This window comes from Gnatocerus cornutus, chromosome 4 (assembly GCF_029298725.1).
Source record: "Gnatocerus cornutus isolate USDA-ARS CGAHR chromosome 4, icGnaCorn1.1, whole genome shotgun sequence".
Taxonomy (NCBI): domain Eukaryota; kingdom Metazoa; phylum Arthropoda; class Insecta; order Coleoptera; family Tenebrionidae; genus Gnatocerus; species Gnatocerus cornutus.
In genome coordinates this window covers 18,301,553-18,316,657 of record NC_142236.1, presented here as the reverse complement: position 1 = coordinate 18,316,657, position 15,105 = coordinate 18,301,553, and the positions used below count along the sequence as shown (strand labels likewise).

Sequence of the window (15,105 nt, the reverse complement as noted above, 5' to 3'; positions counted from 1 at the left end):
ATGTGTTCAGATGTCATTTACACCCCCGGACTGCGGAAATATTAAGTTTGAACTCTTCTTGTGAGTCAGAAAATTTTGTAACATTCACTTCAGAAAATGTTGTTGTAACTTTAGAACTACTATTTCGATTTAACTTAGAATTTGGATACATGTATATCTTGATGCATTCTTCTTATAGGTACCGTATTGGTTACCTTTTTAAAAAGTTTTGATAATAAAAAATAACAATTTTAATGTTAGGTTCAAAAATTTTGGTCGCGGTCAATAAAATAGCTGGGTATTACGTAATTTTAGTTCGATTGCTGTAAAGTGCTCACATCTGACGTAGTTCTTTGTGTGCAATTTAAAGATATGCTCGAATTTTTTCTACCTTTTTGGACTGTAAAAATATTGGGTTTAAGCTTATCGACTGTGCAAACAATTTTTGAAACAGTCACATTCAAAAATGTTCTCGTAACTTTTGAACTACTTGACCAATTTAGTTCAAAGTTTGCACATTTAAAGATTTGAGCGTTTTCTTTCGATTGGTACCAATTGGAGCGAATTCTGGCTGCAAAAAATGGCAATTTTAACGCAAAGTACTGAAAAGCAGAAAAATGCAATTTTTTTCTCGATTTATATCTCGTCTCAATATAGTAAAATTGATAAATCGTCCAATATTGAGACAAAAAATGGCGAAACAAACGACTGCAATACTTAAAGTGAAAATTGCTATATCACGAAGAAAATTGGATAAGCATGTTTCGTATTAGAGACGCCTAAATTTAATCTTGTTTTGACGGAAAGTGATTTTATTTTCCACTGCTTGGCGTTCGAAATTAAAGTGAAAACTCGAGTGGCGACAGAAAAAAGTTTAAGGAAAGAACACCAAACTAGAAAAAACCAAGGAAAAATTGACGAGAATTTTTAGCACTAGTTATACAATATTGCCATTTCGAAATAAAATAACCACGACAATGTCAACTTTATTTATTTATTTTACTCATAAGTAGGCTTAGGCTATTCTATTTATTATATGAGCGCTCCACATCATGCATAAAAATGCAACGCCACCTTGATGACTTTTTTAATTAAACACCCGCTAGCTCCCTGTAATGGAAAATTTAAATAAATTAGAAATTCAAATGAGAAGACACAGAAATTACATTAGTAACAATAAGGCCGGTAATCAATTAATAACGCGGAATAAAATAATTACGTTGTTCTAGGTGGACATTGAACATTACAAGTACGACAAAAAACAATTTCGGAGACAAGCGTGACGTCTACCGCTTTTATTTCGGTTTGTTTACTCGTCTCGTAGGTCAAAGTCAGAAACGGTCTTGAATTTCTACGTCCAGCTTAGAGACGATTTAGTAACTTTTAGTCTGATTGCAGTGCATCCACCGGAACTTTGGTTGCGACAAACGAGCTTCGAATACTTCGTGTTAGTTTAAGCTCTTCATTTCAGATGCGCAAAGTAGAAAAGCACTCAATAATTAAATTTGCATAAACCGATTTTTAGTAATTTATGGTGGTTTTAAAGCCAGGCTTTGGTACCAGCTGCTGCATTAATTTTAATCGTATTTTCCAATATTTTTTTTATTTTCTGAGTTGTTTGTTAGAACTTTGTGTTGGTCGCCCTGGATACGCTAATAAGTGAGTTTTTCACATTCAATCATTGAATTTTTGATACCTCAAAGCAGATTTCGAAAAAAAAACATCTTTTAACCAGAAATTTAATTGTCCATAAGTCAGTTATTTGTTGAAGTTCTGGGATTTTGAGCACGGATTTAGATTCAGCGTAAAATTCTGCGTAAAGTGAGCTCTAGTAACGTGAGTTGAATAAAGTAAACTAGATATTGACTAGAATAGAGTTTCAGAAGGTTTTTTCTTGGGATGATATTCAAAAAACTTTTTAAAGGTGAAAACGACAATTAATGTTTTGTAGTCAAGCAAATACCAATCAAAAAAGCGGTTAAAAAAATTTATAATCCGGACAAATTTCAGATTGGAAAAATTAGTAATTCACGAGAGACGGTTAAAAAAAAACACTAATTTTTTTCATCGATTAAATCGTTTTTTTTTTTTAAATTGACCATTAAATTTTAAATATCTCAAAACGGATTCTTAATAAACAAATTGCGACAAAAACGATGGTAAAAACCGCATTTCTTTATCTATCGATTCTGAGATATGGACCACCAATTGTTTGAGACCTGTAAAATTTTGACTGTATGACGACAACTCAAAGTTTTAATTGGATATAATTCAGTTATTTGTTGACGTATTAGAATTTTAAACACAGATTTGGATTCAGCGTAAAATTCTGCGTAAAATGAGCTCAAATAACGTGAGTTGACTTAACAAGTAAACTAGATATTGACCGGAATAAGGTTTCAGAAGAATTTTCTTGATGTAATATTCATATAATTTTTTAAATATGAAAACGACATATAATGCTTTTGAGTCATATACCAAACGAAAGAACAGCTCAAAATCTCTCTTCTGGCCAAATTTCAAACTAGTTTGCAAGAGGTCGTCAAAAAACAAAAACTTCAATTTATTTATAGATAGAATTTTTTTTATTTTCAAAAAACCGACCATAAACTTTTGAATAATTTAAAGCCAAATTTTGATAAACAAAATGCGAGAAAAACGGTGGCAAAAATCTCTTGTAGTTTCTGAGATATGAAGCACTGACAGTTCGAGACCTTCAAATTTTTGGCCCCCTATTGCCAACCCGAAGTTTTAATCAGCCATAACTCAGTTATTTGTAGAAGCACTAAAATTTGGAGCAAAGATTTAGACTCAGCGTAAAATCCTGCGTATAATGAGCCTCAATATCTTAAGTTTGCTTCACAAGTAAACTAGACATTGATCAAAATAGATTTGAAAAAGGTTTTTTCTTGAGGTCATATTTAAAGAACTTTTTCAGTCCGAAAACGACATTTAATGTTTTTGAGTTATCTACCAATTCAAAGAGCAGCTCAAAATCAATCATCTGTCCAAATTTTAGATCGTTACAACAAATAGTTTACCGGAAATTTGAGCACGGATTTGGATTCATCGTGAAATTCTGCATAAAATGAGTCCAAATAAGGAAAAAAAAAAATCTTCAATATCAAGGAAAGAGGTCACGGCTCAACCACAATTTTGAATAATCTTGAAGGAAATCAAAAAATTAAACGTGTTGAGGATTTCCGGGCAAACAAATAGTCGCTGTTCATTACAATAATTGTTTATAAGCGAAAAACAAGTTTGTCTAGAAAATATTAATTTTATAAATTATACCGTAAATCCACTTATAATTCCATTAGTCAAAACAAAACGTCCAACAAAAAAGATGACATTTTTGATTGGTCATGAACAGAAAATACCATTAAAAAATCATTACCACTGGTTATTGACCAATATTTTTTTATTTTTAATGGGAAAAAAGTGTAAACGACAGCAGGAAATACACCCCAGTCTGTAAATTTAAGTAATTGTTCCGTTTAGTGGCTTGAATGTGACCACTAACAGTCACTTTGTGTCTATTTCCTCGACAAAGCTCTAATTTCAAATATTTTGGATTCCTCGCCCTAAATTTAAATTCAACCCCAAACTTCTATTTCCAGGAAAACCCGCGTCTGCTTTCATTTAGATATACAACGAATTACAAACTCCAATATCCGAGTTTCTATCGATGCATTTTTTCGCCTCAAAGAATTAATCTAAACTCGTCGAACTCCTCCGGTTCGTTTGCAAGAAATTGGAATCACCAACATGTCAAACAGGAAGTAATAAAAACTCCATGCAAAATGAGAAAGTTGGTCCCATTGGCAACAGACCGCCATTTCGTCGAGATGAACTGTCGCGATGATTTATTTTCCATAACGGAAAACAGAATAATTTATATACAAAGAAAAGTAGGTGTTTTGTGCTCGGTCCGCTAGATCATATATTATTGGAACCGTCCGGAATCCGTGCGACTTTAAGGGTCCCGCACCGTAAAGCGCAGAATACCGCTTCGCAATGCAAAACGAAAATCCAAATTGCGGTCACACCCTATTAGTTGGAATGGTGAACGAAATATGAATAAGTTGCTGAAACACTTTTGTTTTAGGGTACGAAGCCGGTTTTTGAAAAAAGTTGTTAATTGTTTTTATAAAAAATAAAACGTTTAAATTCTAAAATCCATTTTCAGAAGAAGTTATAAGCCGTACCGTTTTAAAAAAATGCCGAGGTTGTAGCAACTTTTATTTTACATTATGGTACGAAGCCGTTTTTTCTTAAAAGTCGCAACTTTTTTAGTTATTGTGAAAAAAGTCCATCACAAAATAGGGCAATTTTTGCGAAGATAGGCAACTCAACATTCTTCTGGATGCATGATTTACGATATGCAGTCAAGTACTTAATACTCTTCATGGGGTGTCTGTCCCTTTATGCCTGCAGTGAAGAGACCCATCCTGTCATAAAAGAATCCGAGTTTTCAAATACAATTTTTACTTCATGGGTTTCGAGTCAACAACAGTTTTTGCAATTCGCAAAATTTGCAATTCGAAAAATGGTTTATTTGTCATGAATATCTTATTACTTGGATTTTTAATTTTGCTTATCAAAAATTATCAAAAATACAATTTGTTCCCAAACATCAAATTGGTGGGAATAAATTTGTATTTTTGATAATTTTTGTCAACACCTAGAGTTGATCCAACAATTTTCTTTTAATTTTGCAATTTTTATTTTGTATTAAAAAAGTAGGCTATTAGGAAGTCGCAGATAAAACGTTGTATCTCACACGAAGAATAGCAGTCATATAATCTCGTGCTCTTATTACATGCCTCGGGCTAACGCCCTTGACAAGTCACTCACCACACTCATAATTATAATGATGTCTCTATCCCACTGGTTACATAATTCGCGATCTGAGAACTATAAGGTTCTAAGTGATTTTTTGTAATATGTAATTTAAATTCTTTGTTTTGCGATTTTGTTTAACATTTTCTATCAAGTATAAAAAAGAAGTAAGTTAATACTTTAATCCGCCCAAAATGATATTATGTAATAGATTCTGTCGTTTTTAATTAAATAGTTAATAAATTAAAAATATCGCGACGTGAAAATTATAAGTTTCAAACGGGTCGATTTCAAGTCACTGCGTTAATGCAAATTTGCAACCGTTGCTAAGGTATGAGCAATGTGATTGGCGTTGCTATGTTGCAAATGGGATTTGCAGTAACGCAAGTCACACTTGAAATCGACCCCTAAGTGTTTTTTTGTGAAAATTTAAATTGTCTGTTTTGCGATTTTTTTAAACATTTTCTATCATGTACAGGGTGATTTTTTTAAAACGGCAGGCGTTGTAGAATTTTTATTTATGAACCGATTTCAAAAATTTAAAAAACAAATTAAATGGTTTTTAATTTACTATAAACTGATGATTTTAAAATTTGTCTAAATGTCTTAGTATCTTTTGGGTGATAATCAACTTTCTTATTTTAAATTGGAACCCATTTTTTTTTAATAATTTGGAAGATATTAATTTTCTTGATTCAGAAATGTGTAATATGTTCTACTTTTACCAAAAATATTTTTAAAAGAATTATCAAAATTGAAAAAAAAAGCAATAAAAGTTAATAAAATCTAGGTGCATGGTGTCAAACAAAGAATGCCGTTATTGTAATGTCAAAAAGCAGCAAATAACAGAAAGGATCGGCATTTTTTCTTGAAATTATTAATAACAAAAGACAATAATAATTACAAATAAGAAAAAACAACTACCTAATAAGGTGTAGCCCCATCTTGTTGAAAGAAAACTTTCTGTTATTTGCTGCTTTTTGACATTACAATAACGATATTGTGTTATTTGACACCACGCACGTAGATTTTATTAACTTTTATTGCCTAAATTTTTCATTTTTGATATTTTTTTTTTAATATTTTTTGTAAAAGTAGAACATATTACACATTTCTGAATCAAGAAAATTAATATCTTCTAAACTATGAAAAAAAAAATATGGGTGTCAATTTAAAATAAGAAAGTTGAGTATCGCCCAAAAAATACTAAGACATTTAGAAAAATTTTAAAATCATCAGTTTATAGGAAATTAAAAACCATTTAATTTGTTATTAAAATTTTTGAAATCGGTTCATAAATAAAAATTCTACAACGCCTGCTGTTTTTAAAAAATCACCTTGTAATAAAAAAGAAGTGAGTTAATTTTTTAACAAGCCAAAATGACTTAAATAGGCCATTTTTTTAAATAAATGCTTAATAAATTAAAAAGATATCACTGATAACGTGAACACTGATCAATTTAATGCAAATGTTAGTTAGAACCTTATAGTTTTCAGGTCAGTTTGTATGTAATTCTCAGCTCGCGAAATATCTATTATGTATTCATCAACACATCAAATCTTTCGTAGTTATTTAAAAGCCAAAGAGATACAAACATCTGGCATTGAAGGACACACTTGCGGCTAGTTAAAGATTTTTTACAACATTTACTCTATTGTGTGCAATGGCGGGTGCGGGACAGGGCAGTTTTAGGTAGAAAATTTGGATCCCAAAACAACATTCCAAAAGAAAATTTCTACAGAGGATTTGCACCCTTATTGATGATTGACAGCTGTCAGGTCGACTGCAAGTTGGGTTGCATAGTTACGAAAACTGAAATTTTGCTTTACGGTGTTCCACCCTTAACGGACTTCTTAATCCATTGCATCTCTCAATTTGTTTTAAAGAACTAGTACTGTAATGTCATCTTGTTTATCTTCTATAAAAGACAACAGAATAATTAATATACGAAAGAAAAAATGGTGTTTTGTAGTCGGTCGGCTTTTAATCTTTTAAATCAACTCAATTCGTTTTAGAAGACTAGTACCGTAACGCCACTTTATCGACCTTGAGTCGCACACTATTAAAACTCTACTTAGCGCACTTGACACGCAAAATACTGCATTGATTGCCGTAATAAAAATAGATCGCAAAATGTCAATCAGCAATAATCGATCACTAAATCTGTTCTTTCTATTGAAATATTGGCTCTAATCACGATTGCACTGTGGATTGAATTGATCAAAGCTTGAAGTTCAAACGTCAGATCATTTCTTATTAAATGAACAGATCGAAAACAAAGTAATTTACGAATAAACAAAACAATTCAAAGAAAATCGCAACGTAAATCAGTGATATTATTAATTTATTGGAATGGTTGAAATAAAGACTGTAGTTAATGCTTTAATTGCAAGTTTTTGTCATTTTCAGAATATTTATGATCGGTTTGTGTAAAAGAAAAAAATAAGAAAAAAGAAAACTGTCGCCCTCGGCGAGTCACGAGTGATTCAAAAAATCGTAATAGGCCAAGTTCGCAACTCACAATAAAGTCGGTAACATGAACAGATTTGTTTTATAAAGGTTTAAATTCATAATTAAAGATCGTAGAAAAAGTGTAGTACGTAACTCGTTTTTTATAACTGTACATATAAACCTAACTCAGCGGTGCTTAAATAACGTTTTAAAATAGAGCTGTAGACACAAAAGTAGTAAATCAAGTTGCGAAATGATACTGAGTAACACATTATGAGAAGTTGCAGACAAGATTTTTTCCACAATCGCAGCAAAATCAAGCAAAATTTAAACATAAAGATTCCATTTTTAATCGAAAACATTATACCAATTATAAAATTTTGAAGTTTTAACAAATTTAATTTTAGGTTTGTTGAGCCAGAAAAAAATATAAGTTATGCATATTTGTTAATTATATTTGACTGCAGTAGACGTGGTCGTCGAAAAAGTATAGTGTATAACTCGTGCTAATTAAAAATTTCACACTTTTGTAACACTCCGTCTTCGGGTCGTGCTTTAACTGTCACATTTGGGTAAATATCCAACTTTCAGTACTAGTTATACAATAACTACAACACAATTTTGCACTCCTACGTCCCTTTAACGCACTTGTGTCTAAAAACGTGTCATTTTAAAATTAAAATAACAATTAGAATGTCAACTTTATAAGCCAATTGTAGAAACAATAATTTAATTTAATTTTTACACAAAAAAGTGGTAAGTACATACTAATTAATCATTAAATTTTAAAAATTTTGTTCATTAAATTTTAGTTTTTATGCCTTCATAATATATAAATAACAAATAAAAAACAAATATCTATATTTTTTAACTCTATTTGACTGCAGTGGGCGTGGTCCTGAAAAAAGTATAGTGCATAACACGTCCTGTTTTAATATTTTACTCTACTGTGACACTCCTTTGCCATCGACTTGTGACTTTACTTGTATACAATTTCTTGCTTTCATCACTAGTTACACAATTTACTAATTTCGCACTCCTGTCACTTTTACTCACTTAAATATCTTTTTTTTTTATTTAATGTCTAAAAGCGTGCCATTTCAAAATTTAAATGACAATCAAAATGTCAACTTTATATAGCAATTATAGCAAAAAGCTGTTCTGATCTATTAATTAAACTTTCAAAATTATTCCTTTTTTAAATATTTCTATTTATTGAATTTTTTAGTTTTATTCAGTATTTAAATTTTCAAAATTTTGGTTTTGGAAAATTTGCTCCTTATCTTTTTTCTTTAACGATTTGGCAAGCTTATTAGCAAATTGAAACTAGATGTTAGCAAATATCAAAAATACACTAATAAAAACCTATATAACTAATTTAAAAAAAAATCCAAAATTAAAAAAAAAATTAAAAAAAATTTGACTTTTTTGATTTCTTTATAATTTTGTAATTTGAATTCTTTTTATAGCTATTTTCATTTGAGCAACAGTGTGAGTCAAAAGCAACGGCGGCATTTGCTAAAGTGACAAAAAAAATCAAAAATTCTGAGACAAAACTTTAATTAAATGACTCTGTTTCGAAGATTTTTTCACTTTTTTTTTCCAAATACACGATTTTAGCGACTTTTAAAAAATATAAATAAGAATTAGTCTATAGGTGTAAAAAATAAAATTTTTGAAAAACTTTTTCTTATACACACTTTCAACTTCAAATTACCACAGCGCAAATTGTATCAGTATTATAAAAATCAATCAGATTTATGATTTCTCGGTATTTTTTGATTTGACTAATAATTCGGTAGTAAAAAGCAAAAAACGATTGGCTTGCCGCGCTTGAAGAAAAAGAGAAAAAGTGCCCTCTGTTGAAAGAAAAACTTTACAGTCCTCACTTCATAACAAGTAAAAAAGCTATAAAATTAGTAGCAAATAAAGTTCTTTTAATAACACAGTTATAAAAACATCGGCAATGAAGTTATACATTACTGTACGATTCGTTCTTTACACTTTACAAGCAAAAAATTGTAAACATTGTAAAAAACATGATCAATTAAAAAGTGAGGTTTACTAGCAATGTCTCATAAATGACAGTCGCATTACATACAAGTTTAAAAGCCCTCTAAATTACTGTTTACACTCAACACTATTTTAATTTATGAGACACACGTGCCATGCACAGAACTGCTTTAAAATGATCAATGCTGATAACAGCGGTGATAAATATTTACATTTCGAAATTGAAGTTTTTTCTGCGTCTCGGCGACCAAACTCTACCCTCGTCATAAATAGTGACACCTTATTGTCTTGAGTCACAATAGATTCTTCAGTGGTTCAAATGTGACCAGTGCGATTAAAAATTGTAAGATTTCGGTGTAACCTCAAACTGTCAATCTGGGTTTTTCCCAGTAATAAAACCTTGAGAATCTCCGTTAAAATTAATTAAATCGACCGCACTGCAGTTTCGCTCCGATTTATCATGATAATATTTATTACCTCTGTTTTTAGCAATAACTGTGGAATATTTCACTCCGTGATAAACGATAGCGATTTTCATAGATCGTCAATAAAACCAATTAAACTTCCGTGATAGAACACTATCAAGTAGCTAATTTTAAAAACATGTGCATTATCGGAATAATAAAAAATTGACCGTGGAGACTACAATTTATGGGTTGGATGAAATTTAATTACCATTTAATTACTACAACTTAATTATTTGCGAATTAGATTTATTGGTGTTGAGCGACATTCCGGGCGAAGGAGTTTAGAAGCGCACTAACGGAATTCGGAACTTTTGAACTATTTTTATCGTTTTTTTTTCGGTAGAACGAGCGAAATTGCGCGCATGTGGCAACGCTGCTGGGTCATAAAATGGTAATTGCGTTGCCGTGGTGGTTTTATTATGACAACATGACGTTGATGGTAAAGCGAGATACAGTTTTAAAATTTTTATGTTTTGGAATAATAAAATATGATACGAAAATTTTTTGAAAAGTTAAACCAACGGAGGAAGTTGTTTAAGGTAGATTGCTAAAGTACAAAATTATTGAAAAGAAACGAAAAGACGAAGCAGATTTCAAATAATTTCAGAATTTTTAATTTTAATTTTTTTTTAATTGAATGAATTGAAATAGTTTTGTAATTTATAAAACAAAAATCTTGAAATTTAAGAATGTTACAAGATCCAGCTTGCTTAACAATCGTGCCAAATTGCAAAATTATTAATTAAGGAACGGGAAAAATTTTAGGAAATTTTATTTTTTTTGAAACCATGATTTTGAAAAAGTTTGAGCAGTATGTATCTTTTAATTTTTCAAAAAAAAACAGAATTTCAAAAAATTTTCAAAAATATATACGTAACTCGATTTTTTAAGAAATCATTACCTAGAAAACTTTTTTAGTTTTCTCAAACATAATAGAAAAAATTAAGCAAATATACAGGGTCCGGCAACACTTGTGTCCACCCCCAAAATCGTCTTTAATTTTAAAGTTACAATTTTGAAAATTTGGGTACGCCCATACTTAACAGAGCTCTAGAAGTTGACGCAAAAATTTATTTTTTATCACGGTTTGGTTGGCGTCGCGACGCCTAAGAAGTATAATTTTTAGCAGTTTTTGAGTTTTTGCGGAAATATTCGCGAAGTGATACAAACATCTGAGTTTTTATTTTAAATCTAATGCAAATTGTGATTAAAATTTGCGAAAAAAACGCTGTTTTATCAAGTTAGTTTTCAAAATTATGACAGCGCAGCGGCAAACTACGTTTACACCAAAATTTCACAAGTTACTTCATTCACTCTTATAAAAGTTAATTTTGATTAACACGGACATGTTGCACTTTATGGACACCAGAAATCATTAATTAACATTGATAAAGCAACAATTTCATCAATTAAGACTTTTGTTACAATGTAAAGCGGGCCAAAGGATAGATGTCATTTGTGACACAAGATGTTGACAGACCGGTGTAAACGTAGTTCCCAATTTTGACGTAATAAAATTGGAAACTAACTTGATAAAACAGCATTTTTTCTCCCTAAATCAGTCATTAAACTTTAGATTTAATTTAATTTTAAACCTTCTTGATTTTATTGCTTTTAACTTTCGTATGATATTAACTTTCAAAATTGTTGAAAAAGCGTGAAAATTTTAATATTTCTTTATAAATTTCGAAAATATGTGTAGATCCAAAAATTTTTGAAGAACCTTAAAATTTTACTAATTTCTAAGTTACTAATATCACTATGCTCAACAATAATAAACATTTATAGATTTTATAACGACTTACTTATATTTGTAGTTTTACAAAACTCAAAATTTTTTAAAATCAGAAATCATTTATCGCTTTCTAAAGTTATTATTATTAGTTTTAACTTTCTTATTATTATTACTAATAAGTTAATAGTCTTGTCAAAAATTATCAGAAAGATGGGATGGTGTTTCAAGATTTGAATTTTTCAAAAAAAAACAAAATTTTTAAAAATTTTAAAATGCGTTCGGATTTTTTGAAAATTTTAAAATTACTCACCTAAATAACACGAGAAAATGTTAATAAAAATTTGCAATTTTTTTATTTTAAGTTTGTTTGCCAGATTCACCAACTTACAAAATTAAAAAAAAAATAAGTTGAGAGCTGAAATCTTTGCCTTTAATTTTTTAATTATATTTTTTTTTTTTAAATTTTGGAAATGTCTATAGATCCAATATTTATTGCACAGACTTAAAAATTACTAATTCTATATTGCAAAAAAAATAAAAATTTATGGATCTTAAAACGAATTTTAATTTTAATTATAATAAAATGTTTTTAAATCGAAAAACGGTTAATTTATTACACTATGTAACAACAAAAATAAATATGTCATTTTTATCATATTTATCGTTAGAGACGTACTTTTTGACATGTGATCTTTGGTTTTGTCAAAATGTTGAGATATTAAAAAAAAAAAATAATTAAAAAATTCCTGCTTTTGATTTTTTCCTCACTGCGAATTAAAAACTGGACACAAGATGACAATGTAAATTATTTGCGGATTTATTTATCTATATAGAGGGGCCTTATATAACAATTAAATAAGTGAAACTAAAAATAATTTCCGCGACAAAATTTTGAGAAGCGTATAAAGTCTATTTCGGCATTAAAATTTCCAAGTCGGCTAAGACAAGGGTTCAAATTTTTTTTTGTGAAAATTGCCCCTCGAGTCTAAAGGCATGGTATCCGTGAGTCATTGAAGTTATTGACATTTACCAATCCCAGTATCTGGAAAACTTCAAGATCATTTCTCTAACTGCAATTTTGGGTTGCTGTTTTTTCCATTTGCTAACAAAAAAAAAATATTGTATTTTGAATTTTTAACGTAAAACCGCTTTTTATTTTCATAGTTTATTGGTTTTTTAACTCTTTTGTTTTATTTTAGAAACAAATTAATTTATTATTTTTTTTGTTACAACTAATCGTATATTAACAATTACAACTACCGTATATTACCAAAAAAATCAGATAAATGACTTTTGTAAAATTTTGTTACACACTGAAATTTCTTCAAGATTTTATTCATTGTTGATAAGAGTAATTAGAGGAATAAGACAAATTTTTGAAAAAAACAAAATTTTGTAAAAATAAAGATTGACATTTGAAAATTATATTCTCAAATCAAACGAGAAAAAAATTCATAAAAATTTACGGGTTTACTACTTTAGAGCGTTTATCAGATTCTCCAAATAGCAAAATTTTGGAAATTTTTATCGTTTAAGAAAATTTTAAAATCAAAAAAGTTTTCTAAAATCATTTATTTATGGGGCGATAACCTTGAATTTTATTGGGATGATTGCTTTTAACTATTTTATTAAAAATAAATTGCAAAAAGATAATTAAAATAATAAAAACATTTTTTTTGAAATTTCAAAAAGTTACTATATGCAGTTTGCTCGAAAAGTGTAAAAATTTTTAATTGATAAAAAATCAAAATTTCAAAAAATCTGTGCGTAAATTGATACTCTCTTCAATTTCTTTATCAACCTATCAAAAACGTCGCAAACTTTAGGCTTTATTTAAAAAAAACACAAATTTTTAAAACTATTTTTCTAACGGATTTACAACTTTTTACTTGAAATGTATAAGTTAACAAACGCAAATATTAAAGCACATGCGACTTTCTGATATTCCACTCTATTTATTTGTTCAAAACTTTTACCGCGAGGTGTGAACTTCCCCATAAATAAAATCTTTATTTATACACTTCTCCGGAAATTTTCCCCCACAAAAATCTCGGGATAAATTCAAAGTGCACAAACAAACCGGTCGATTTAATCCCACACACTTTTTTTTCCCTCCAAGTCAGGTAAAAACCTCAACACCTCGCGGCATCGCCAAAACAACCGGTTCCACTCACCTAACATATTGACGACTTTCCTCGACGATTTATTCTGGACTCTCGTCCCGCCGGTATTCCCCAAAACGTTCCTCTGCTTCATCATCCTCGAAGACTTCAATCTCTGTCCGATCAAAACGTACAACACCGTGATGAGCGTCATCGGCGCCACGAAGAACACAAAAGTTGACACTTCGAACGAGTGTTCAATGATGGGTTCTTTGAACATGCACATTTGACACCCTTCATCCCCCACGAGCCCGAACTGGAGAGCCTGCGGCACCGCCAACCCCACCGCCAGCAGCCAGATCCCGATGATGAACTTGACCGCTCTGGAGAGCTTCGACATGGTGTGCGAGAGAAAGGGGTGGCAGATCGCCAGGTACCGCTCCACGGTGAAGGCGGCGATCGTCAGCACCGTCGCGTTGGCCGACGTCTCCGCGAACATCCCCCGGAGGAAACAGAACGTCTTCCCGAAAATGTACGGGTATCGGGAATAAATCAAATAAATCTCCTGCGGGAGTCCCGACACCAGGAGCAGGAGATCGGAGATCGCCAAACTGAACAAATAGTAGTTCGTCGCCGTGTGCATGGACTTGTTCTTGGCGATGACGATGCAGGTGCTGATGTTCCCGATGGTTCCCGTGAAGAAAATGATGACGTAGATGATGATGATGGGGATGACGATGTACAAACTGTCTCTTTGAGGGCCGAAATTCGCCTCGTTGCACAAAGTTTTGTTCGGTTCCATTTTTTATTCCGGTGCGGGAAAAGTTGACGGAACTTGGAAGGACATGGCAGGAATCGCGCGCGTTCCTGCTGCTGATCGGAGTGATGCGCTACTGAAACTGAAGACTGTTGATTTCGAGCGGCAGGAGCGTGGACGTGCGCGGTGTATGCGGAAATTTCAACATGCAGGTGAGGACGACGGCTACAAAATGTGGAATATGACACTTTTGTAACAGAGGCGGATTGACTTAAGAAGTGCCCGGAAAGCACGGAACGGAAGGAATAATTTAAAGAAAATCCCAAAAAACAAGCCAAAAGGGAAATTTTTGGAAAATCTAAAAAGTTTAGACTCAAATTTAACAATCTAACAATAACTTAAAAAAAAATTACAAAGAATCTAAAGACACTTTTAAAAGAATCTGACGAGAACATGAATTTGTAGAAAGTAAAAAAATCTTAAGAAAATTTTCAGAATATTAAAAGAATATGTTTAGAATCGAAAAAACATTTAAAAAAGCACAGACCTATAAAACAAAAATAGATGTAAAGAAAATAAAAAGAAGAATAAAAAATTTAAAGCAAACAATTTCAAAATTCAAAAATTTAGAATTCTATAGAGAATCTAATACTAGTCAAGAATAATTTAAAAAATCTAGACAGCATTTGAAAAAAATTAGCAAACAATTAAAAAAAAATCGATATTAGTTATTAAATGTAAAAAAATCAAAAAAGAAT

The 15,105-nt window shown here is 30.7% G+C and overlaps 1 protein-coding gene across 1 annotated transcript in view; it reads right to left on the bottom strand.

Annotated features, from left to right (window-relative positions):
* The window catches only part of LOC148176519 (pyrokinin-1 receptor-like), a 128,973-nt gene extending 114,388 nt beyond the window's left edge, over positions 1 to 14,585 (bottom strand). The window contains exon 1 of the mRNA XM_088034947.1: positions 13,663 to 14,585. Coding sequence (XP_087891073.1) covers positions 13,663 to 14,392 — 730 coding nt within the window. The 5' untranslated portion in view covers positions 14,393 to 14,585. The remainder of the gene's footprint in view (positions 1 to 13,662) is intronic.
* Positions 14,586 to 15,105: the final 520 nt, after the last annotated feature.